This window comes from Amphiura filiformis, chromosome 17, assembly GCF_039555335.1.
Source record: "Amphiura filiformis chromosome 17, Afil_fr2py, whole genome shotgun sequence".
In the NCBI taxonomy this organism is placed as follows: domain Eukaryota; kingdom Metazoa; phylum Echinodermata; class Ophiuroidea; order Amphilepidida; family Amphiuridae; genus Amphiura; species Amphiura filiformis.
The window spans coordinates 13,809,303-13,836,232 of NC_092644.1; the positions used below are offsets into that span (position 1 = coordinate 13,809,303).

The window sequence follows — 26,930 nt, forward strand, 5'->3', positions numbered from 1 at the left end:
CTCGAAAGAGTAAATTTTGATATGTGTCTGGTTACGACCTTTGTGATATAGAATACTTCAAACAGAGATATTGGGCTATTCTATTTATAATCCACACTACCCCTGTGGAAGATTCAGCTAAAGCCTTCCACAGAGGGAGTTTGAGTTTCGAATAGAATAGACAATTGGGTAGCTTCCATTTGAAACACTCACTCCAGTTGTGGAAGATAAATGTAAAGTCATAATACAGGGGGAGTATGGGTTTCAAAATGATTAACCCTGACCAATTACATTTGAAAAACATGCTCCCCTGTGACAGATATTTCAAATATTTTCCACAGGGTTAGTGTTGATTTCAACTGTAATAGCCCATTGTCACTGTCAATAAATCGTCTGTCTCATGATATATTTATTGACTTGGTGTCAAATTACTTCAAGGTTTGTTTACCAACTGCACCTATCAATTTCATACTGTCAGGATTGCCATACCCACGATTTGGAGCCCAATTTGGCGACTAATGAAGATTTCCCCCGCAACTTTTGACCATTTCTTGTCCGATAGAAACCAATGATTAAGAAATAAATTTGTAATTTTGATTCCAAAGAATCTCTGCAGTTAGATATTATTGTTGCCTTCATACTACTATGATTTTTAAAAGGTCATGAAACCATCTAAACAGATGCTGTCCGTCTCTCTAAAATAAGCAAGAATATGTAGGTCATTGTATTTACAATTACATACCAATGTCAGCATGTTATTATCAAGTTTGTTATTTCTGCTTTACAGTATAATCAATCATTCCAACAATTAACCGCAGAAAGGGAGCAACTAGCACAGCAATATCAGCAACACATGGTACAATTACAGCAGCAACTACAGCAGTTATCGACACAGGTATGTTGCTGTAAAATAGTTGACTTCTTTCTAAATATGTGTTGAGTAGCTGACCCATATTGATTGATGGGGGGGGGGGGGGGGGTGACATGAAGGGGAATGTTTACTTCAAATACATGGCGGACTTGTGAAACTGCAGAATTGTGACAGTGCTTATTTGAAAACTACACAAGTATGCAACTATTTTTCCCTTGTTTGTTTGTCAATATGTGTACTTTTTTTGAAAGTGTAATCCAAATCATACTGTTTAAATGCCCAAGTTTTGGTTATCTTTATAAGAGACTTAAGATACTTACTATTGTACACATGGTATGAGAAATGGAAAAAATGAATTGCAAAACTTTAATTGAGATTTAGGGTCATCATTAGTGCACTTGAGCAGACCTGACAGATTCCTGTACCTGTGAGGCTTGTCAAACTAGTGCTACAATAAACAAGCAGATTATGACTTCCACTTGTCACCACAGTTTATTGACATGTTGGTTTTAAGGTCTGCAGACAAAATGGCGTCTGCTGCAGTTATTTTGCCGAGATTACCAGTGGATAATAACACGCATGCTATTGGATGACTTGACTACTTCCCTCCGCTGACACGTCGCAAAGTAGTCAAATCATCCAACACCTTGGGACCAGTAGTTTTGAATACTGTCTCGAAATGGAACATGTTGTATTTGTATACTTCTATTACAGTTGGTCCCCTCAGTGACAACACTTAGACGGATCACTTATTTTTGACTTACCTTTTGCCTTGATTTTACCATAGTTAACTGGTGTAGCACAAGAGAGAGATCAGCTTGCTGCCAATCAAGTAACACTACAAAACACAATTATGTCTCTCCAAAATGCCAAAGAAGAAGAAAAACCAATGGATGTTAATAGCAGTCAAGGTCCTAGTATAAGTAATGAAGAATTGGACAGATTACAACAGAGAATACAGCAGTTAGAGAAGGAGCATCAATCCATGCAGTCACAATATCAGGCACAGGTAGGTTGAATGATGACCCAATGGATGTTAATAGCAGCCAAGGTCCTAGTATAAGTAATGAAGAATTGGACAGATTACAACAGAGAATACACCAGTTAGAGGAGGAGCATCAATCCATGCAGTCACAATATCAGGCACAGGTAGGTTGAAATTAGAAGGTGCTTGTGTTGAAATAAAGTGACATAGTGAGTTTACTCTGGCGTGTTTCATGTGCACTTGTACATATATCTGAGACTGAATGAAAGACTAGTTCGTCATCTGTCAATCAAACAAAATGATTTGTTTATGAGTTGTGATGAATGAAATTTCTGAACATATCTCAAACAGTGTGCCTTATGATTAATTTGGTCTTCAAACATGCAAACCATCTCAAAAAATTAGGTCTTAGTAATTGAAAACTTCCCTGAAGGCACCATGTCAACAATGCCTAGAAAAGTTGCTCTTTGCCTTGTAAAAGTACTGTAATTTTTCGTCATTTTATGCAATTCCTTTTCTCCGATGAAGGCACCAGATAAATTGTCCTTCCTTTTACGCACTACTAACCAATAAAGGGTTGCAGGGTGTTTTGAATGGCGTAAGACACAAACTAGTCTTTTTAATTTAGTCTCAAGTTATAGTATTGAAATACAGTGACATTGCAAGTTTACTCTGGTGTTTTGAGTACACATTTAACTTGCCAATAACTAATACATTTAAACTGTAACCTACTAACTAATCAGGTCAATGGACTTTATACAAGGGCCGCTGAAGTTATATGAACTGATTTTAACAAGATCTTTGTGGTATGTACTTTTATCCCATTGTGGTGTTGGCATCTGAATGGATGAAATAAACACAATTTGATTTGTTCTGTGTAACAGAAAGCGTTCTGAAAGCAGCATAATTAGTTCAGGGTATGCGCCGATGGTGATCATCAAGCCCCCAGAAGAGGGCAATTCTTTGCCTCTTCTACATGCTATAGTAACCAATATGTCTACTGTCGTCTTAAGGGGGTACTACACCCCTCGATAAATTTGTGTCTATTTTTGCATTTTTCTCAAAAACTAATAACACACTGGTAACAAAAGTTATGTATACTATAGGGGCAAGGAATCCAATTACTACACTGGAATATCAGTGACCCAAGACAAGCGGTTTGTTATTTATGATACGAAATAAGGTACCGGTAGGATGTACCTCATTTCCTGTCATATAAACTGGACCGCTTGTCTTGAGTCACTGAAATTTCAGTGTAGTAATTGGATTCCTTGCCCCAAAAATATACGTAACTTTTGTTACCAGTGTGTTATTATTTTTTGAGAAAAATTCAAAAATAATCACAAATTTACCACAGGGGTGTAGTACCCCCTTAACCTGATTGTTTTTTAAAAAATACACATTTTTTATACTAATTGGTGTTTCTTTTCATACCAATTCATAGGTGAATGATAACTCCCAACTGAGTAGATTATACCAGGAGAAAGAAGAAAGAGTAGACCAGCTAGAGGAGACTTTGTCTAGATTGAAAGAGGAGTCCTCAGATAGAGCCACATTATTGGAGAGTATTCAGAGTGACAAGGCTACCATCAGTAGGGCACTGGCACAGAATAAGCAACTCAAAACGCAGCTGGAAGAACTGCAAACTGCTTTTGTCAAAATGGTATGTATGCACATGTATGATTATGTGCTGTATCGTTATATTTGAGTTATTGTTTTTTAAGAGGAAGTAATAGAATGACTGTGAGTAAAGGCCATCTTTTGTTATCAACGTAGTAGGAGGTATCTTGGCTTCCTTTTCATTTTTTTTTAGTATGGTATGATAACTGGTGAAATAATATGACTAGGAGGGTGAGTTTGTATTTTTTCGCACTATCACAAATCAAGTAAAGCATATTTGTGACCTGCTCTGACAAAACCAGGAACAAGTCGCATTTTTGACATTTCATGATTTGAAAAAAAAAGCATGGGACAATAAGCTTCAAAACGATACTAAAATTATATACATAGCATCAATACTTTTCAAGATATGGATAATTTTGTAAATGATACCTTGATATTTTTGCTGAACTGCTGTTCTGAGAAATGGGGTAATTAGTTTCCTGCTTTACACAAGATTGAATATATTAGACTTTATTTCAACACGGAAAGCCCAATTCAACAAAAGTTGTTCTTCCTTGGGGCCGTGCATAAACAAACATACATGTACAAAATAACAAATAATTACAAAAGCTTATTATCTAGACTTAAACATATTACAAACTCAAAATTATTAATTGTCAAGTCAAAATGATACTTATGGTTACATACATTGTATATTATGCTTACATGTACAGGCATGGCTTTATGATTTTTTAAGATTATTTTTGAAAGTATACAATGGGCTATTCCATTTGAAATCCACACCCCCCCTGTGGAAGATTTACAATGCTACCTAAATTCCAGTTGGGCCAAATGTACAATCCGGTTGGAAATAGTCCCATATTTCATTGTAATTCCAGCTGAATCATGTAGAAGATTTACAAATTTAACGCAATTCCAGCTGGATACCCTATGGAAGATTTGCATTTTGACCTCAATTCCAGTTGGAAACATTTACATGTTTTGTGTGGAATTCTAGCTAAAAACTTCATTCCAGTCAGATACCCTGTGGAAGATTTTCATGTCGACTTCAATTCCAGTTGGAAACATTATCGGTGGAAAATTTAACTTTCAGTCGGATACCCTGTGGAAGATTTGCACTTCTACCTCAATTCCAGTTGGAAACATTTACATTTTGTTAGAATTCCAGCAGAGAAGGTCTAAAACAGGGTAGAAATTCGGGGTCACTCCCATTGTGGCCTGTACACCAATTCACGATAATCAACTTTTGAAAAGCACCCTAAACAAGGATTTAACCGTTGGCTAAAACAATATCCTAAACAGGTGTTTTTACACCATAAACAGGGATTTTATTCCTTGCATCAAATTTCATACCCTAAATTTCATTTCCGCGTATTAGCAATTGCAATTTTGCTACCCTTTTTTCCAATATTTCATGTTTTTGACACCCTAAACGCTACCCACGAAAAACTACCCTTTTTACGCTGCTTTCATTATCGCGGATGGTGTACAGGCCACAATGGGAGTGACTTCGGAGAAATTCCCTGTGGAAGATTTGCTTGTTTTCTGAGTATGGTGGAAATTTAGAAATAATAAAAAATGGAAGAAAAAAAAAACATGTTTGCTTAAAATATTATCATGCTGAAATTTCCAACAATAACCGACACATTTTGAGTTGGACCATCATGGGAAATCCCCCACCCATTGGCTCATAATTATTGCACAGCCCCTAATGAGAATATTTGCCTGAATTTTATTTTGTTGTCCAAATTTACGAATTTTTTGTTGTTGTAAAAAAGGATTTTTAATAGATAGAATTCTTGACAGTTTCTTCAGATTTTTATTTTGCTATACATTCATTCATTCAAATACCAGATAGACTTTATAGCCAACTTTAATAGACCTCAAGTGACAAAAGATCTATTTTGTCTGCATTGTGAAGTTTTTGTTTTAAGAACAGATAATTGCAAAAATATAATGCCACATAAATTAAACCATTAACATTCTAAAACCTATTTTTAGGATGGGTGTCCTTGGCCCAGTGGAATAGTTTTGTAAAACCACTACAAGTTTGTGCACAGAAGGTGTGGACCAACAGTGGACAGTGTATGGAGCATAATTTGATTATGATCTTTAGTCTGGGCTTTTCTCAGGATATGCCTTGCTTCATGTTTTTTTCTACCTGGTTACAGATTTTCACATAACAAATTCAAGTTTTATATTGACATGTGAATTAACCCTTTTTACTGAAGTTCAAGTATAACGAATCTTCTTTTTTTACTGAAGTATAATGCGTCTGATTACCACTTCACTTTTTGTATTGATATTTTCATACAGATAACAATATAATTTAATTAATATAATTGCCCTGGTTGCTTATTTCTATTCTCGGCTTTCTAGAGTTCAAAATCGTAAACATTTTCAAACAAAATTGCCTGCATTTTTATACCCAGGACATTTTAATTTTAAGGTGTCATTTTGGTGTCTAAAGGTGAAATTCCAAGCAGGTTGGACATTAACATACAGCCTGTCTCAAAAAAATTGTGCAAGTGAAAAGCGCCCTCTGTGGCAATTAGAAAATACCGTTGTGACATAATGCTTACATCGGTGTCAAGGGCATAGTCTTAGCTCTCAAATGCCGTTTAGTCTGTTCAATTTGCTTGTTTTAATCTCGAGATATGCTTACTTAACAACGAAAGGGTAAAATCACAATTGTGCCACTTTTACTAGGGAAGATGGCTGTACATGTAAATCAATGATAGCATCAAGAGAAATCAAGAGAAATCAAAAGAATGCATCAATTACACAACAATACAAAATAGTTTTTAATGTTTTAGCATGATAAAGGTATAATGATTCTCTTTTTCCTCTTACGACAAATTAAACGATAAATAAATATTTCACATTCTGCTGTAAAATTAAATACATAACATTTTAATAAAATTAAATGTCAGTGATTTCACCATGGTAAATACTGTTCTTTTTGTCATTCAAGACATGTTACAAGACAAACAAATATTACACACTTGTAGGTTAATGAACTTTGACATGTTAATCGTTGATTCAAATTTGAATAATTAATGCAATTAGACAAAATAAAGCATGCGCACTGGTGTTGATGCGTCTAATGCACGAGCCACCCAAGGGGGGAGTGCATTAGACGATCAACATAAGCTATCATTGATTTACATGTACAGCCCTATTCCCTATAGTAAAAGTGCCACAATTGTGATTTTACCCTTTCGTTCTTCACTAAACATACAGGGTGTCCCAGAATGATTTGTACCGTGTTTGCAAAAATAACTAAAAATAGAAGACGGGCAGTGTATCTATTTTTGATACCTGCATTATAATGCTGGACATGTCTCCTACTTATAACTGTTAATTTCAGCACGCTACCTTTATTTGTTTTGGCGTGGCATGTAATAATGTAAAATCGATGAAAAAACTGCTTTTCATTTTCAGCGCAAACGACTCGCATACCCTTGAAAATGGCACTATGATTAAATAAAGAACGTGGGATGTTTGGCACAGCATTTCGACGACAACTACTGTTGGGGTTGCGCCTTAAAGCTTGCCGGACAGCTGTAATGTTCGCTCTAGTTCTTACAGTCTTACGAGCACCTGAAGCTTCACTCTGGAGCTTCGATTCCTGACAGTTCTGTGCTCGTCAAACTTCTTTTTACGTTATACACTATCGCTCCTTTGACTGGAATGCGTGCTCGTGGAAATTGTCTAATGAATCTTCTTTGCGTCTGAACATAGCTGCCAGTTTGCCAGTAAGTTTTTGAAAGAAATCCACGCTGTTGTACAATAAATTGAGGAGCTATCTTTTCTGTACCACAACCAGTTCGACCTCTGCAAGCATTTCAAATGACATGGACCTCACACCACAATAACTAAAACTACCGCCAAAGAGAGAATGAGATTAGGCCGCAAATCCGTAATTCCATATAATGATGGCTTCGTAACGTCATAAATAATAGATAGATATCGGCTATTTAGTGGAAATTTGAACAGGGCACAACTAAAATACCTGCATAACTTTCTCCAAATAACTTTGTGCTGAACGGTTAGTAATCCTACAGATTTTCAAAATAGGTTGCGTTGTCAAAACTTAGAATTCACCATTTTTACACAATCTTCTATAACTTCTACTAGAAACGTCCAATTTTTAAAATCTAAAAAATCTGAGAAAGCTAAATATATGTAAAACTTAAAATGTAAAACAATATGACCATTTAACATGCCCTTCATACCTAAAAAATTCCATCTTTCTCGGTATAGATCATTCTGGGACACCCTGTATCTCGAGATTAAAAAGAGCAAATTGAACAGAACAAACGGTATTTGAGAGCTAAGACTGTGCCCTTGACGTTGATGTAAGCATCATGTCACAACGGTATTTTCTAGTCGCCAAAGAGGGCGCTTTTTACTTGCACAATTTTTTTTGAGACAGGCTGTACTTAGATGGACAAATTAAATTTGGCTACAATATAATTTTGAATTGATTTCTAGGCTGATTCCTATATGTATCGTGCCAATGTCTCAGATTCAAATGTCAAAGAACTTGCCCATATGAAAAAATAAACACTTAAAAATTCCACACCACATGCTCATTTTCTGATATCAGAAAGATGAGAATTAAAAAACTCATTCTTAATTAATTATTTCAAGATATTGGAGATATATTGAAATGAGGGGATTTTTTTCAGCTTTGATCGTTATCAAAGCAGATGGACATGAAACTTTTATACCAATTACCTTTTCCGAAAAGTCATTGATATATTAGATGGGCAAATGGTCTTTTGTACTGAGTACCCCCCTAGCTGTTTATACAGGCTATTTGAACCATCAACCATGCCCCCGCATATTTCATTATAGTTATTAGAGCATGACAGTATCCTGCTATGACTATCACCCTCCACTTTGTCATATCATAGGAACTAATATTTTTCCCCTGGTCTGTTTTTAAGGGGAAATACCTCGGGCCCTTCTTGATTTTGAGTTTACAGTTTCCTGCCCGCATCCAAAATGATTGAGAATTGCAAAATATTTAGGCCTAATTATTTCATTTTTATTTGATATTTTGATCACATTTAATAGCTATGATGCTGAACAAACAAATAACATCCCTGCATTTGTGTGAAATCAACCATATTAAATTGCAATATAATTAAACCCGCAGTGCCAAAATGTACCATTGATATGGCATATGTGACCACTCGTTTCAAAAGAAAGAAAATGATATATTAATTAAGAATAAACTTTTTGCAGTTCACATTGTTGATTTATTCATTCAAGGTTTATTTTGATTCTCATTTAAAATGTATACTATAAACAGTTATAAATATGCTCTTGTAATGTTTTCCGTTTGATTCGTCAGTTTACTCTTATTCATTTGCTTATTTGTAAGACAAATGTCTCGTTCAGAAAATGATTCTTCAAAAACTTGTTCTGTTCTGTTATCATGCTCCCACTTAATAAAACCCAACAACAATAAATAATTATGTTGCCCTATAGGTAATTTTATCAATGTTTAGTCATATCAAGCATTTATAAAATGTCTAAAATTTACATTTTAATAAAATTACATTCTCTGTTAAATTTCTTGTTTTGACTAATATAAATTTGTTAGTTTACTTTATTTGTACACCAAGCACATGAAGTATAATTAATTCATCATTTAACAAACAAAATATGGCCATACATACTGTCTTAGTTGAAAAATTTGTCATGCATGCACAAATGACAAATTTTAATTTATCGTGAAAAAGTTCCTTATTTGACAAATTCAGAAAATTTCAGAAAATTTTTTATTGCAAACATTTTGATTTTAATAAGATTGTCACTGAAGTTTGTTAGGCTTATGTGTGCAATACCATGTCATTTTATTTTTTATTATCGTAATATTTGTCAATCAATCGAATTGGTCGTTCATTTTAATGCATACATCAATTTCACTAATTTGTATTGTATTTTGTTTTTTGTCATAAGCCTGTAAATATTGTCAACTGAGAAAATATGGGCAATTCACTTGCTTGACTTATTTCTGCACAATGTTTAATGACTTTTTCATCGAAAGTAATATGTTCAATGACAAAAAAAATATTTTAAAAAAAACTTACTTATTTTAAAAGTTGTACTTCTAAACATTTCAATGTGATATTCTTTTAAACTTAAAATGAATGTCAATAGCCTTTTCAATTAATTAGTTATCGCCAAGTGGATATTTGATGAATATCAATGCCATACAGTCATACCGTCATGAGGAAATATTTTGAGTTTCTGTGGCTGCAATATTTTTGGAATTGGAATATCTTTTCACAATATCAATGACAAGTGCGGAATTAACTAAATTAATCAAATATTTCATAAAAATAAAGGCATTATGAAGATTGTTAAAATAAAATGAATGCCTTTGATTTTCAAATTGTTTTGCAGGTTGTAACAAATATGTCACATTTTGCTTTGCAGCCAGCCATATATTTCTGAAAGGAGAATTTGTATCAATTATTCACTCTCTTTCTCACATTCATTGGCATGTTTGAGAAAAGATTGTAAATACAAATATATAAATTGGGACTCATTTCCACAAAACCCTGGACATGTTGACAACCCTTCTGTTGAAATAAAAAGATATGTTGCGCTTTATCATGTTCCTTCCTGTATTCTACGGGGATCCCTTAAGATTAGTTTACTATTTGTGTATGCAGTTTTCTATTGTCAATATATTCCCGCAACTATTATTTATCTCCCCTCAAGCATGACTTTGATGACTATTTCCTATGATAAATACAGGTTTGTACTTTTGAATTACGTAATCTCATTTGTATCAAGTCAATTATGTACACTGACAACTGTCAACGTTGGTGGGACATTTGAATTGCAGTTACAGAACATGAGAGAAGGATAAGTAAGTACCAAAGCAGTTTGCAAGCCCTGTTTTGGTATGAGGTAATCTGAGTATATTCACTTGATACTTGTGAAAGAAGATTATTGAACACACAGACGAGGAAAGGTGCAGTCTTTGAAATTCATCAGAAATAGGCCTTAATGACAAACAAAATGGTGTGAAAATCATGACAGACGAGCATACAAGTTAGACACAAGAATAAAAAATATCTCCAAAATGAAACGAAAACAATTATGATTATTGGTATGAAAGATCATAGTCAGGACAATAGAAATTGTTGCAATAAAAGAAATAAATATGCGCATGTGTGGGTGGTAGGCACAATTAAAAGTACCAAAATGTATGAAAAAGGAAAATTTAGGCAAAAAAGCGCTATAAATATGACTAAATACAATGCTGCTGGACGTTGTGAGTTAATTGCTATACTAAGTCTCAGAATGCTGAAATTAAACACACCTTTTGAAATTAAAATTTCTTTTTCAATTCAGAGCCTCTCTATGGTGTGCTGCTTTGATTACATAAACATGACATTTTGAAAACAAAGGGTTTAAAAAGGAAGAAATGTTTGCGAATTCCCCACGGGACCTCCCATTTTACCTTATCGAACCAGGTACCATTTTAATCTTGCTATTTCTTATTATGTAAAGAACAATGCGTGATAACGCCTACTCAAAATTGGAGATATTCAACATGATTCCCTATCTCTAATAAAAATAGTATAGGTCTAAATAGAGTATAGCATCAACCCTGTGTTATCGGTCTACAAAATTGCAAAACCGCACCAGATTCCATACTTTTATTCTCGAGATATTTAGAATTATGTAACAATACCTCAATTTGACTCATTATTTTCTCCACTATTTTTCACCACTATGATATATCAGGCAGTGTCCATATGCTATTGTGTTTATGCTAATGTCATTACGTAATCAAGGATTCGACTTGGCTAATACACATTTGTTTTGAAAGACAAAGGTACAAAAACTGCAAACTAGTCATCAAAGTCATGCTTAGCAGAGATAAATAATAGTTGCAGGAATATATATTGACCATCCCTCATATGTTGTTATTTGTGATGGCAGAGAAATTTGAATAAATAAATAAATACATGTATACATGTACATTTGTAGGCATATAAGAAAACCATGCCAATAGCACATTTTTGTGAAAGCAATCTGATAAAGACCAAATTTGAAAAGCAATTCTAGGATAAGTTGTTGCATTTTGAAGCCAATGTTCAAGATTATATAAACATTTTGGGGATTGCTATATAATTTTATCATGAACAATTTTCCAACTGTGCCAAAGGTTGGTCAGTTAATTACCTCCCCCCCCTTTTTTTTTATAGCATTATGTGTAACTTTCAATATTGTGGTTTCTCGGAAAAGTTCTTTGAAGAAAAATAAATTATCTCGCTATCTGAGGGGGAAAATAAATTAGCTCCACACCTCCAAAAAAAAAAAAAAAAAATATTTTAAAAAATAGCTCCACATTTGGTGTCAAGGGTGAAAACAAATTCATTTTCATCATTTAATATTTTAGCTTCGTACATGTATAATTCCCCAATATTTTGATAAGAGGGTATTATCTATACAATCCTCCCCATGCATCATGTTGATATCTGTATGCGGCTTTTTGGCCTAAAAATAGCCTTTGCGTCTATTTATTCTATTTTTGTATAAACCATATTTCACACAATTTAGCTTCAATATAGACTACCCCGTAGTCCACTTGCCCATTCTGCATATACTCTGGATATTGTATAAGCTTAAAACTCTGATTTAATTAATGTGTGTACAATTGATAGATTTTCACATCTGATCTTTTCAGTCACCCTACACCCTCTGTTTGTTAGCTCCCAAGTGGACTACTGACATTGGATTGCGGTTTTCATGCTTAACACGGCTGTCTATGAGCTTCTATGGATGAGATTGTTGGAAATCTGGCCTACTAAAATTGGCCATGATGTTATGCATCTTTAAATGGATCTGGCTTGTGATTGGTCGCCCAGATCTTGTTATGGCTTAAATCCTCCGGGTACCTATCATTACCATTAATAACTACATGGTACACAAGTATGCCGCCATTGTGTTATGTAATTGCATGAACGCGTCAATAAGTGCATGAGCCTGTATTGTTTTTGCTTGCGGTTAAATTTGATTGATAAACAAATATGATTGACAGTGTGAGTGTTAGGGACTTTGCTAGACTACCCCGTAGTCCACTTGCCCATTGTGCATACTCTGGATATTGTATTTAAGCTTAAAACTCTGATTTAATTAATGTGTGCACAATTGATAGATTTTCACATCTGATCTTTTCAGTCACCCTACTCCCTCTCTTTGTTAGCTTCCCAAGTAGACTACTGACTTTGCCTTGCGGTTAAGATTTTTAACACGGGACTCTATGGAGAGTTAGGCCAATTTCTGGCCTAACTAAAATTGGCCATAATGTAATGCATCTTTAAATGGATCTGCCTTGTGATTGGTCGCCTATATCTCGCTATGGTTTAAATCTTCTGGGCCCGCGCCATTTCCATTAACTACACGTCTGTGGTATTTGCGGCGCTTTTTTGTTGACGTGAAAGTTAATCTCTCATCAAACATCTAGCGGCGTACTTGTGGTTAATGGACTGATAAACAAGTATGCTTGACAGTGTGTTTTTAGAGAGCAAAGTCCAGGGGTAAAGTTCTGCTTACAATTCAAAGTTCATAGTCAAAATTTCGGGGTTCGCTATCAATAAACTGGTAGATTCCAAAATCAAAATTGTTCAGTATTAAAGTGAGCCATTATAATTATGCAAGATAATGTTGCATTCAATTACTTTTATTGTCACTAAACATTTGATATTTTTAACTCTTTATGACCATTTTACTATTGAATACTTTAATTTTAATAAACATCAGTATAATTTTGAGTTCAACGAAATGGGTTCATCATGACTAATAATAACATATTTTTAATAAAATTCGACTATGGCATAGTCTAGGACTTTGCCCGCTCAATATCCCGTTTAAAATTAAAAGTCCATAGTCTATTTTTAACCTGGAATTTCGCGATTAATAAACTGGTAGATTTTAAAATCAGAATTGTTCAGTGAAGTGCCAATACAATTATGATATGTTGCATTCAATAATATAAGCCAAGTACGTACACTTTACTTATTACTGTCACTAATACAATTATATAAACTTTTTCATAACAATTTTATACTAGTATACATTTTGATGTAATAAATATCGGTATAATTTTGAGTTCAACTGAATGCTTTCACCATGATTAACATTAATAACATGCTTTTATTTATCAAAAATAGACTATGGCATAGTCTAGCTTCAATATGGCAAATATTAGGTGCGAATTTGTACCATAAACGTATTCTGTGGGTAGGTTTAGTTTCACACTTAAAGAATTGTTTTCCAACCCCAGCCCCCCCACCATGTCAAATACAAATCTATACCACTGACTTGGAAGGCCCTGCATTCGAGTCCCACATTTTCCCCCTTTTCACTAAATTTCCACAGCTTTATATTTTTAAATCACATTAAAATGGCAAAAAAATATATTTTTAAAAAAATGGATTGTTTTTGTTTAATATAGTCTCTATTAAATTTCACTATATTTTTTTATAATCTGGCAATAAACTAGTGATTGTATCTGTTGACTTAAATATTTACAATATTATACCAAAAAATAATTTAGGCCAAAACATTAGAACATTATAATTAGGTGTAGGCCTAAGTTTAACTCTTTAAAACTGTTACTCATATTTTAAAAAATGAAGCTTGTTTTCACTATGCAGCAACAATAAGTCATGTATAACAGTTTAGTCAAGAAATGGCAAATGTCTTGTCTTTACTTAAAAGGATGACTGCGGTAATCACAACATTATGCCTTAAATGAAAGAAAAATAGGCCTAATTATCAAGCACGTATCACATGGTTTTATTTAAAACAAACTCATAGTGACCATAAAAACATCCGTCTCTCAACACGCGGTATTCAAAATTTACGGGCGCTGAAATTGCCGAGTGCAATGACGTCCCAGTAATATAATAAAGGCTGACGACAATTGAGCACAAATAACCATTACGTCATTGCACTTAGACAATTTCGGCGCGGGAATTTTGAATATCGCGTGTTGAGAGCCGACTGCTTTTATTCGTTTTTTGTGGTCAATATGAGTTTGTTTTGAATAAAACCATGTGATTCGTGCTTGATAATTATTTTTCTAACATATAAGGCATAATGTTATGATTGCCGGAGACTCCCTTTAATTATGTCTAGAATTTCCTTCGAAGTTTCATTCAAGACATAGTGAAACAAAAGTCAAGAAATTTACCACTTCTTGACAAAACATGGATTTTGTTTTCATCATTTATAATAGTTTAGCTTCGTTTTTATATAATTCCCTAAAATTTTGATAAGGGGTATTGACAATCCTCCCCATGCATCAAGTTGACATCTATGTAGCTTTTTAGCCTAAAAAGAGCCTTCATGCCGGCCTATTCATTCTATTTTTGCACAAACCATATTTCACACAATTTTATATAGCTTTAATATGGCAAATATTAGGCACGTCGCACAAATTTGTACCATAAACTTTTGTTTAAGGGATCTGGAATGAGCGTTTTGAGCGTTTCTACAGTATTTTTTGTGGGACATGAGAGCACATCAGACATATCGAATTGCGTTCTGAATACGAAGAATGTCTTTCTGATATCAAATAATTTTCATTTTTTGAAATTCACGATATAATACACATTTTATGACAAATTATTAAAATTACGCTACAGATCGTGTTTAGGGTGTAAAAGCATGAAATTTTGGAAAAAGGGTAGCAAAATTGCAATTGCTAATATGCGAAATGAAATTTGATGCAAGGAATAAAATTCCTGTTTAGGGTGTGAAACAACAGGTGCGTGTTACCTGTTTATGGTAACGCTTTTAGGCAAGGGTTAAATCCTTGTTTAGGGTGCTGTTCAAAAGTTGATTATCGTGGATGGTGTACATGCTACAATGGGATTGACACCCCCCCAGGTTTTCAGAGCTAAATGCTCAAACAAACAAAACCTGAAAGACAGCGTCAACTTGGTGATAAAATAACTCCAATTGGGCTGAAATTTTTTTCAAGCAACAAAAGTAACTGAAAAGTTTCAGGTCTGGGTTTTCAAATTTCACAACTACCCGCGGATACATGGAGTGCGGGGACTGGGAGCATGCAATCTCATTAGATCCAGCATTTGATGGTTTGAAACCATGATTACTAGCAAATAATAAGATCAGGTATACTGATTTTATACCAATACTAAGGTACTTTGAAAAGCTTGGAATTCCAAACATGCACTTTTCATATAATGAAAATCTGGAAGACTCAAATTGATGATTTTGGTTGGATTTCCAAAATCTTCCACACCCTTTTCAGAGTAAATCTTCAATTCCAGTTGGAAATTTACATGTTTTTGGGTTAAAATATACATATTTTTGAATTACCCTGTGGAAGATTTGTCCTCAATTCCAGTTGGAATATACCTGTTGATTTTGGTACTATTTCAGATGTTTTTGAGTGGGAAATTTAACTTTATTTAACTTTCAGTCGGATACCCTGTGGAAGATTTGCATTTTGACCTCAATTCCAGTTGAAATGTCAACTTCAATTCCAGATCTGGAATGACTCAAACTGTTGATTTTGGTTGGAATTCCAAAATCTTCCACACCCTTGCCGTACTATTTCAGATGAAATCTGACCTCAATTCCAGTTGGAATGTCGACGACTCAAACTGATGATTTTGGTTGGAATTCCAAAATCTTCCACAGGGGGTGTGTGGATTTCAAATGGAATAGCCCAATGTTGGAGAGTTTTGGATATTATTTTCTAGTTCATTCGCAAAGTATAATAGGGATTATCATAGTTCAACTGTCAATTATTGATTAAATAAACCTCTTTTTAACAAGTACTTTCAAGGATTTGAAAGTCCACTCATTCCCGAGGTCAAATAGCATTAAATTAAGAATTCCAAAATTTAATTATGTTTATGGGAATGTCATCTTTAAAGGCCTATAACTCAAAAACATGTCTGGCAACTTGTTTTGGGCTTTGTTGGAGCTGGTCACATTTTTGCGGTATAAAAATTTCTCGATTTGAAGAGACTTCATGTTTCTTAAACATGAATTTTTGTGAAATCGTCCATTCCTAAGGGATTGGATAGCAAAGTTTGCACAGTATTTTTGTGGTACACGAGAGCGTATCAAACACATCAAATTGCATTGTGAATATGAGGAATGTCCTTCTGATATCAAATCATTTTGATTTTTTGACATTCGCAGTATAATACAAATTTTATGACAAATTATTAAAAATTGATGGGAACTATTTCCTATTATGCGCAATACAGCACCGTACCACCACTATGGTTAGAATCTGAGACTGCAATCTTTGTCCGTAACATTATACCTCCATACCCTTTGTGGACTTCGAAATGATACACTATAACACCATATTGTTATTATTATCCTTTCAGAGCAATGATAATATGCAGGCTCATACAGCCCTCTCATCAGAGCAACATATAAATAAAGAGTTAGCCCAGAGACTTGGACAGCAAGAGCAAGAACTTGAGGAGACAAGAACAAGGGTAAGAAGCATACGATTGCGAAGATGTGTTGAAAACCAACCCAAAGGATATTAATTCAAATACAGGTCATGGGGCTAAATGGAAAGGGGTCATGGACATATTTGAAGCACCAGATGTGCTACCGATCTTAGGAACAAAATTGTCCTGTCGGATAGCTTTTGCCTTCAAAGTGATATAGACTTTGTATGAATGGATGATGTTTTAGACTTTTGTTTTTGAATGTACGTACATGTATAAGCTGCTTTGCCAGTATTCTACTTTATATTACCCAGTATCACAATGTAAACTACGCAGACGCGCCGGACAGGTGAAACATGATTGAATCCCTTTCAACAACGAAACAAGCTAAAGATGTCTAATTCACATGATTCTTTCATTCGGAATGTCCATTTGTCATTGCCACTCAACCTTACAAGAAGATCGTGGTATTTCTCTGTTGATATCGGCAATAAAACTAAAGAATAAACATGATAAAGCGGTATTATTTAGCTGCTACCGCCAACATAAGAGAGTTCATGTTTACGCATATACGTTCCAGGCATGACAAATTTTACGCGCCGTCATGCGTAACGCGTACGCGTAATCTTGCGTTCGCGTATACGCTACTGGACTGTGGATTCATCACGGATTAACAATGGTTGGCTCCTGTACAAAGGTATAGGAAGAGTTGTTGAATCCTTTATGAAACATGGGTCACCATTCTTATTCCTGATCTGTATTTTGTTAATGATTGTGCACTTGAGCAGACCTGACAGACTACATGTAGCTGTGAGGCTTGTCAAACCTGTGCTAAAATAACAAGTAGACTATGACTTCCACTTGTCTTCATTTTATAGACTTGTTGGTTTTAAAGTCTACTGACACATTAAAAATAGGTTTTTTAAGAGCATTGTAAATAATTCTTCAAGAAACTGAGTTCCCAGAGATCAAACTGAATTTTAGCATAATTATGAAACGGGTAACAGATGTTGTATCAAGTATATACAGAAAATACAAGCAAAAATGCCATTGAAGCCACCATATCAAGGCTACGGTATGACGTAGCAGTGGCCAGTGGTTGCATACAAATATTGAGACAGACAAAGCTGCTACACAAGAGAAATGGTATGGGTTTTATAAAGGGAATCCCAAGGCTTCATAATAAGGGATGTCATTTCTGCCTCATGTGCATGATTTTTCGTTGGGGGGAAACCCACAACTTTTATCTTGATATATTATCGGGCTTAACTCAAGGGCCGCAAGACATATGGAAATATAAATGTGATTATCGGTGTCCTCGACTCATTTCCTGTATGATCAATGTATTAATATTAAGAAGTACACAGCAGTGTTTCGGTAAATGGCGAAAAATGGGAAAATTCTGATAAATCTCAAGAAAAATGTCAAATGACTAAGTTGACTAATATTTTTTCCCAAAGTGTATGTGTGAACCGAGTCAGCTACCTTAAGCTATATTTTTTATTTAAATTTTCTCAACAGTTATCATCTAATGAGCAACAATGTGAAAATCTGAAATCCCAAACGTATGAACTTAACAAGCAGTTATTACAGCATGCCCAAATAACTGATAGAGCACAACATATTCAAGCCCACGGTCATATAACGGAACAATTACAAAGAGACTTAACTTCTTCTCAGGTAAGTGCCACATGACCTGTGCATCATAATTTGTAAGGGGGGAAAAGAAGAGGTTTATCTTAGGAGAGTTCGCTCATAACCTTTAAAATTTTAGTGCGTAAGTTTTTTCTTTGTGTTGCGAGAAATCACAAGAAAATTGCATACCGTTTTCCCCCTGAGACGAACATTTTCCTTTGGGGAAGGGGGAAAACCAAGTGTTTGTATGCATATGGATGATATTTTTTCTTTTCGTATATGAAAGATTAGTGAACTTGTGTGAAAGAATAAGGACAGATATAGCTCCATCAACTTAGATTCAGGGTCTTGATTAGTGCACTTGAGCAGACCTGACAGTTTTCTGTATCTGTGAGGCTTGTCAAACTAGTGCTACAATAACAAGTAGATTATGACTTCCACTTGTCACCATGCTTCTTGACTTGTTGGTTTTAAAGTCTGCAGACAAAGAATTCTTAAAATGTCCTTAAAGGTGAACCTCATTGAAAATAAAGTTATATATCAATGGAAAGCTTATGATGTCAGGATATTAAAAATTATTTTTTCCGATTTTTTTGATGACTAATAAAGCTGAAAAATTAAAAAAATGATTGAATTTTTGGTCTTTTTAAGGCGCCCAAAAGCACCCAAATCAATCGTCTATGACCTTGGGAATGCTTTCGTGGCGTAAGCTCAGGGTTCGAGTCACGTGATCCTACTCGGAAACATGTAAACAAGACTTGCTTCCTGTACTTTGCAAGCTGCCCGGCAAGTCTGATTTTCACAATAAAGCTTGAAATTAGAGGAATCTTCAAATTGCTGGTTCCTTCTATATATATTAGAAATAATAGAATTATTGTCAACACATAAATTTTCCGTACATTTTTGACAAAATCAGTCATAACTGGCTGGGTATAACTGGGTAATTGAGTTTGAATTTCGCTGGGATCAATCCCATGCGCAAATGCTACTACCGTTCATGTCATGGACTGAATAAACATGATCGAATAACAAATTAAATAGTTGTTTGTGACATTCCCTATATATTCTTGATTCATTTTAAAATGTCTGATTTAAAAAAATATCGTCTTGCAGTAATTAAAAAATTAATAAAAACCGCCGATCTCATCAAATCCAGCCCATAAAAGGTTTTCATATTTAGCGTAATGCGGTAATACATTCTTTCCACACAATCGCGATTGAAAGAAACAGATACTCGGGCAGATACTTTATTATAAAATAAATACAATTTAGGCTTAGTATGCCGTTATTTGATGGAATTCTGAAATCTGAATAAAATTAAAATATTGTCACTTGTGTCATGATTCTTTAATGATAGTACAATCAGTGTCCCGGGATCAGTGTACGGTACTGAAAAAGTGAAACATTCATGTTTTATGGATTACCGAACACGATGCGTAAATTGCTGCTGAATTGCAGGGACGGATATGCACAAACACAGCGACTAAGCTTCGGGCTTCGTCCTCCGTGTTTCATGGGGTGTTTCAGCAGATTTGATCAATCGTTCCCTTATATTTGGAACATTTACAGGAATAAATTTTGCTGATGAAGTAGCAATAAGAATGTGAATATCAAATCGGTCATTTTGTCTGCAAGTTCAGTACAGTCGCGGATACTGAACACTCGGCGTAGTGAGACTCAGTGCAGTCACTGAGCTCATCCCGTATGTATCTATATACGAGTTCGCCTATCATACATGACCGGCCATGACTGGTTGTAAAGCTAAGAAATAATTAAAATTCTAATCCTTCATTTTCTCATTGTGATAAGTTCATCTCAACTTGGTGTGACGATCTGTACTGGTAGCACTAGCAGTTATTTTTTGTAATCTGTTTTCATTCCGGTTCTTGGCTAATCTTACGCTCTTCGTGCTTTACTGTAATATTCCCTATGCATATCGTGGATGGCTTGGCCTATCCCAAATCACCCCGACCAGCACTTTTCCCATTTTTAAATCCACACTTTATTCAAGAACTTCATTCTTAATTTGATCATGATATTTCCTTCATGTTATTCTTATTTTATTGAAGATAGTTTTCATGTAAAGTAAGTTGACAATGACTGAATTAGTGCATTGGCCCGATGCATGCCACAGTAATACACGGACATTGTGTTTACAATCAAACCGGAAGTAACTGTGTGTCCCGGGCTGGCGTCATCAACGAAAGCGCCCAATTTGAACGATTGCGTTGTGGAATTTACGGGGGGGGTGCCAATATCCAATCTTTGCATGGCGATTATGTCTAGCCTGGTACGCTATGCAAATAAAAAATATTCTTTTCTGCTTCCTGACATCATAAGCTTTCCATTGATATATAACTTTATTTTCAATGAGGTTCACCTTTAATGTATGGACAGCTAAAACATTTTAAAGAAAGAATAAAACAACAACCAGGTTTTATCGACCAGAGTACAACATTTTAATCATCAAATATCAATATTTTTGAAGAATCAGAGACTAACAAACAATGTTATCAAAAACTTCCTTTGCCCATTGGAATTTGGGGAGCTGCACAGATAATTGATGGATGTTACAATCTAAGTGCGGATGGGTTTGGGCTGGGTTGATACGATCTGATTGTGATGATTCATCAGTTTCGACAAAATTACAGCACTTTGAATCCTCCAGAAAAATGCACTACATAAATCCAAATTTATTTATTTGTTTATTTATTTATTATATATGAATCTTACATTTTTTGTATGCAAAAGAAAGGAAAAATTTTTTCATAACCTACATGTACTTTTCTGAGTTCATGCAATGCACTATGGTGCTGGGAAAACATTTTTGTGTGTCTTTGACGTAGTCTTTTCATTTTGTTTTCTATTTCTCTGTGTATTGCTTTTGTAATGGGGTCAATTCCTTGTTTTAATCCTTACAGGAAAAGGTACAAGCCTTAAGTTCAGAAAACAGTGAGCTGAGAGTTAGAATAGCTAATTTAGAAACCTATAGACCACCACCATCAGCTTCTTCAGTAGATAATCCAGATTCTAGTCATAATCCTGGTGATTCATCTGTGGAAGATGATAGTCTTCAGACATCCAGAGGTGACATGGTAAGTATTATGTAGCTAGCTATATCAGAAGTATTCACTCATTCTTGGCACATTTATCAAATTTGCTGATGAGATGACAACAACGGTTCAAAAGAAGAATGAGATTGATGAGGCGCAATGAGTCCAAGTCTTGCGCGGAATAATCTGTGACAAACGGGACAAGAAAGATTTGTAGGGATTCTCACTGTTGTATTACTGGTGCCTCGGGACTTGCATGCTGTCTTTTGGTCATGTCTTCCTTGATCCTATTTGACTCTGAAGTGACAGCTTCATCTATGATTATACTCAACATTGAAGCCCTCTTGTCACTCATAGTATTTACTCCTAGTCACCCCATGTAAAAAGTGCCAGCCAAAATTAAACACATCACAAACACCGCAACTCAAAATGAGCGCATGAAATTTCCAAACTGAAAAATGGCAAAAAAGGGACACAAGTAAAAATACACAACAAAATTATTGAATAGAACTTGCCTTTTTTGCCCATCCATGTGTAAGATCGACATATATTGTAAAAAAGATGATAGTAGTTTTATCTGAGACTCTAAGGCAGGGTGTCAACAAGCCACTCATCATTTTGGACAGGCAGTTTGCTCTTGGGACAGGCAAAATTAATGCCTATGACATATGCTAAATTCTAAAAATAATGCTTGAATAAGTTCTGTGAACTCAAAACAAGACCAGACTAATAAATGATGGCGATCATTATTTGAACTGACTGAACCCCCACAGCTGGAGACTCCCTACTTTTAACCCTTCAGAACCCTTAATTTTTGGTCATCTCCTTGAAAAGGAAATGGTTTCGCCCATTAAGATGTACACATTTTGACAAATCTCCCTGATTGCAACAGGAAATCTCCCTTTTTTTCAAGATTCAAATGTAGGCAGCTCTGAACCCCCAGAAGGAGAGGAGGTCTGGTTTATGTTTCGGTGTTAAATTTTGGACAGGAAGTTTTGGAGAAAATGATGGGCACTTGTCAAATCCTAGCTAAGACCCTACTCTTGGGTTCATGTTTAGTGCACTTGAGCAGACCTGACAGATTTCTGTAGCTGTGAGGCTTGTCAAACTAGTGCTACAATAAACAAGCAGATTATGACTTCCATTTTGCAAACTGAATAAAGGCAAAATGGCTTTAAGGTCTGCAGACATTAACTCATTTAATTTCCGTAACTATGGCTTTGAGTAGCTGAAACATAAACAACAAAATTTGGTATGTTATGAAGGTAGCTCATATTAAGAATAATTGGATTATGTTATTAGCATCTTTGCTCAGAAGATTGGAAAATAGCTTTCCAAGTATAAAATCAACCAGATATTTAAAATGAATTAACAACACTCACATCATTTATCCTTCATCAGCAGTGTAATGCTGTTTGTTGACTGACTGTTAAATATACCCGCTACTTCCTCCAGACATAGATGGGAAAATTTCATGAAAATATTTGGATCAAATGTTTGTGTTGCTTGCTACTACTGCCAACACGTATAAATCACTTCATTCATAAGCCTTCAAAATGTTGCCATGGCAACCCTTTGAATGGAAAAAAGATGCTGATTCCCAAGTTGGTCTGTGAGGCTACTCAAGCCAGTGTAACACATAGATATATACTGTTACAAATTTGAACCAACTTTGTGCTGTTTATTTTCCTTTGGGGCTATTTTAGACAACAATTATCCTCATTTTGGCCCATTTAAACAATAAATTTGCAAATATTCATACATGCACATCATTTCCTTCATGACTAGTTATGGATGACAAGAGATGCAAGCAACAAAGGTATTGGGTTTAACTAAATTTCAACACAGTTCTTATTTCTCCAGGATCCTGTTTTATAAAACTTTAAGATACCGGTAGCTTCTCAAGTTGGACTTCAGAAGATTGTGTTGGAACTCTTCGACATACAATAAGCTAAAAAGAGTTACTGAGATTTCTTCCAAAGTTGCATTTTATGAAATACAATGTAGGATCCCAATTTCTAGGTTACTTGATGTAAAGTTGAGCCTTGTAAATCTAAATCTTTTTTAAATTTGCAAAACAGTTCATTTCACCCCATTCACATGACATAATTTGTAGTTATGGTCCATTTATTTGTGATCAACATTTTGTTTTCTATGCTCTCTTAGGTTGATTCATTATCAGCAGCAATTCGTCAGCTGGAAATGGAGAGGGACCAATTGTCAAGGTCTGTGAGGGAAGAACAGGAGAAACACAGGAGATTATTGGCTGAAATGGAGGTCAAGCAACAGCAGGATGGTAGGTTGCTGCCGTTGCTCACAACCATGTCAGATTAGATAAGGAGGAGGATGCCATTAATTTCTGAAATAGCTAAATGTACAGCTGTGGCAATATAGTGTGAAAATCTTCAGGAAATTCCCTGATTTCAGGAAATTTTGCTTGGATCTTCCCTGTACAAAGTATAGGGAAATACACATTTTCAGGAAATGTTAAGGAAGTTTCAGGAAATTATGTCATTGCTTGTTTTCATCCCTGTATGATGATAGCAGTTTCATCTGAGATTCAGGGTCATAATGAGTGCACTTGAGCAGACCTGACTGATTTTATATCGGTGAGGCTTGTCAAACTAGTGCCAGAATAAATTAGCAGATTATGACTTCCACTAGTGTAAAAGAATAGTTTACCTTGTGGTTTTAAGATCTGCTGACAGAGGCAAATGTGTATAAAAGTCCTCATTGGGGTTTCTGACTTTGATTATTATGTTTACTAGTGCGCCTGTTGCTGTAATAGCCCTTTAGCTATTAGGGGATATGTGGGCACTTATTGGGGTATGTGGGCGCTTATTGGGGTAGGGGCGCTTATAGAAATCATTTTCAGCAATGAATGCTGGGAAGACACTATAGCATATTTGCAGCAATGCATTCTGGGTAGACATTTACAGTGCATTTCAAATTGGGCATGTAGCCAAAAGCTGAATGGAATCTATGAATGAATGACCTTGTTCACCGGCTTGGGCAGCTTGAAACTTGTTGTAGATCGTCTACTGGATTCTTTGTATCCATGTGCACTTGCTGCTTTGTATCCACGTGGGGTATTTTCCCCCATGACCTTTGACCTTGACCTCCGATGACCTTCAAAACTACCCGGTAAACAGCGCACGCCCGATACCCATTTATGTGTGAAATATCGGAACGCTGCGTCTAAGCGCGGCGGAACGCATAGCCGGACAGACAGACACACACACAGACAACTACTATTATTTTAGTAGTACTAGTGCACCTGCAGCTGTGAGAGCCCTGATGCTGTGAGAGCACTGGCATGAGAGCGATACTGTTTGACCCCAGATGACCGATGACCTCGGTGTAATTTTTTTCATGCTCCCCTCATAGGAATGATTCCACCTATCAAGTTTAAGGCCAATAGGGCAAAGTTTAAATTCAGCCCCTACATGACCTTTGACCTTGGTTGACCTCAATTTTGTTTTGCGCATATATTCCTCTCGTATCAAGGATTCCACCCACCAAGTTTGAGCCCGATAGGACAAAGTTTGAAAACCATGACCTTTGACCTTTGACCTCGGATGACCTCCATATAATGTTTTTTTTTTTTTCCTCATACGAAGGATTCCACCCACCAAGTTTGAGCCCGATCAGACTCAGTTTGAAATTTGACCCCTCCGTAATGACCTTTGACCTCGGTTGACCTCGATTTTATTTCGGGCATATATTCCCCTCGCATCAAGGATCCCACCTACCAAATTTGGGCCCGATCGGACAAAGTTTGAAATTTTGACCTTTGACCTTGACCTCCGATGACCTTCAAAACTACCCGGTAAACAGCGCCCGCCCGATACCCATCTATGTGTGAAATATTGGAACGATGCGTCGAAGCGCGGCGGAACGCATAGCCGGACAGACACACAGACACACAGACAGAGCTTATGATTATTATAGTATAGACTAGTGCACCTGCTGCTGTGAGAGCCCTGATGCTGTGAGAGCACTGGCATGATAGCGATACTGTTTGACCCCAGATGACCTTTGACCTCGGATGACCTCGGTGTAATGTTGTTCATGCTCCCCTCATACGAAGGATTCCACCTATCAAGTTTAAGCCCAATATGGCAAAGTTTAAATTTAGCCCCTACATGACCTTTGACCTTGGTTGACCTCAATTTTGTTTTGCGCATATATTCCCCTCGTATCAAGGATGCCACCCACCAAGTTTGAGCCCGATAAGACAAAGTTTGAAATCCATGACCTTTGACCTTTAACCTCGGATGACCTCCATATATTGTTTTTCATGCTCCCCTCATACGAAGGTTTCGACCCACCAAGTTTGAGCCCAATCGGACAAAGTTTGAAATTTGACCCCCTCCGTAATGACCTTTGACCTCGGTTGACCTCGATTTGATTTCGCACATATATTCCCCTCCTATCAAGGATTCCACCCACCAAGTTTGGGCCCGATCGGACAAAGTTTGAAAATTTGACCTTTGACCTCCGATGACCTTTGAACCCACCTCAAGAACAGCGTACGCCCGGTACCTATCTATATCCGAAATATCGGATCGATCGTCGGCGATGCAGCGAAAGCGCATAGCCGGACAGACTTACAGAGACCGCTCATTATTTTAGTATACTAGTGCACCTGCAGCTATGAGAGCCCTGATGCTGTGAGAGCACTGGCATGATAGCATTTCTGTTTGACCCCAGATGACCTTGGTGTATTTTTTTTCATGGCCCCCTCATACAAAGGATTCCACCTATCAAGTTTAAGCCCAATAGGGCAAAGTTTAAATTTAGCCCCTACATGACCTTTGATCTTGGTTGACCTCAATGTTATTTTGCGCATATATTCCCCTCGCATCAAGGATTCCACCCACCAATTTTGAGCCCGATAGGACAAAGTTTGAAATCCATGACCTTTAACCTTTGACCTCGGATGACCTCCATATAATGTTTTTCATGCTTCCCTCATACGAAGGTTTCGACCCACCAAGTTTGTGCCCGATCGGACAAAGTTTGAAATTTGACCCCTCCGTAATGACCTTTGACCTCGGTTGACCTTGATTTTATTTCGCGCATTATATTCCCCTCCTATCAAGGATTCCACCCACCAAATTTGGGCCCGATCGGACAAAGTTTGAAATTTTGACCTTTGACCTTGACCTCCGATGACCCTCAAAACCACATGGCCGACATGCTTTTCCCAATACCTACCTATATCCAAATATTCAGCCCGATGCGTCGAAGTTCGGCGAAACGCATAGCCGGACAGACAGACAGACAGATAGATA

At 36.0% G+C, this 26,930-nt stretch overlaps 1 protein-coding gene across 1 annotated transcript in view; it reads left to right on the plus strand.

Annotated features, from left to right (window-relative positions):
• LOC140136963 (golgin subfamily A member 2-like) overlaps positions 1-26,930 on the plus strand; it is a 46,887-nt gene that overhangs the window by 13,199 nt on the left and 6,758 nt on the right. The window contains exons 11-17 of the mRNA XM_072158627.1: positions 767-874; positions 1,638-1,859; positions 3,280-3,498; positions 16,874-16,987; positions 18,467-18,625; positions 21,502-21,675; positions 23,800-23,929. Of these exons, the coding sequence (XP_072014728.1) occupies positions 767-874; positions 1,638-1,859; positions 3,280-3,498; positions 16,874-16,987; positions 18,467-18,625; positions 21,502-21,675; positions 23,800-23,929 (1,126 nt within the window). The remainder of the gene's footprint in view (positions 1-766; positions 875-1,637; positions 1,860-3,279; positions 3,499-16,873; positions 16,988-18,466; positions 18,626-21,501; positions 21,676-23,799; positions 23,930-26,930) is intronic.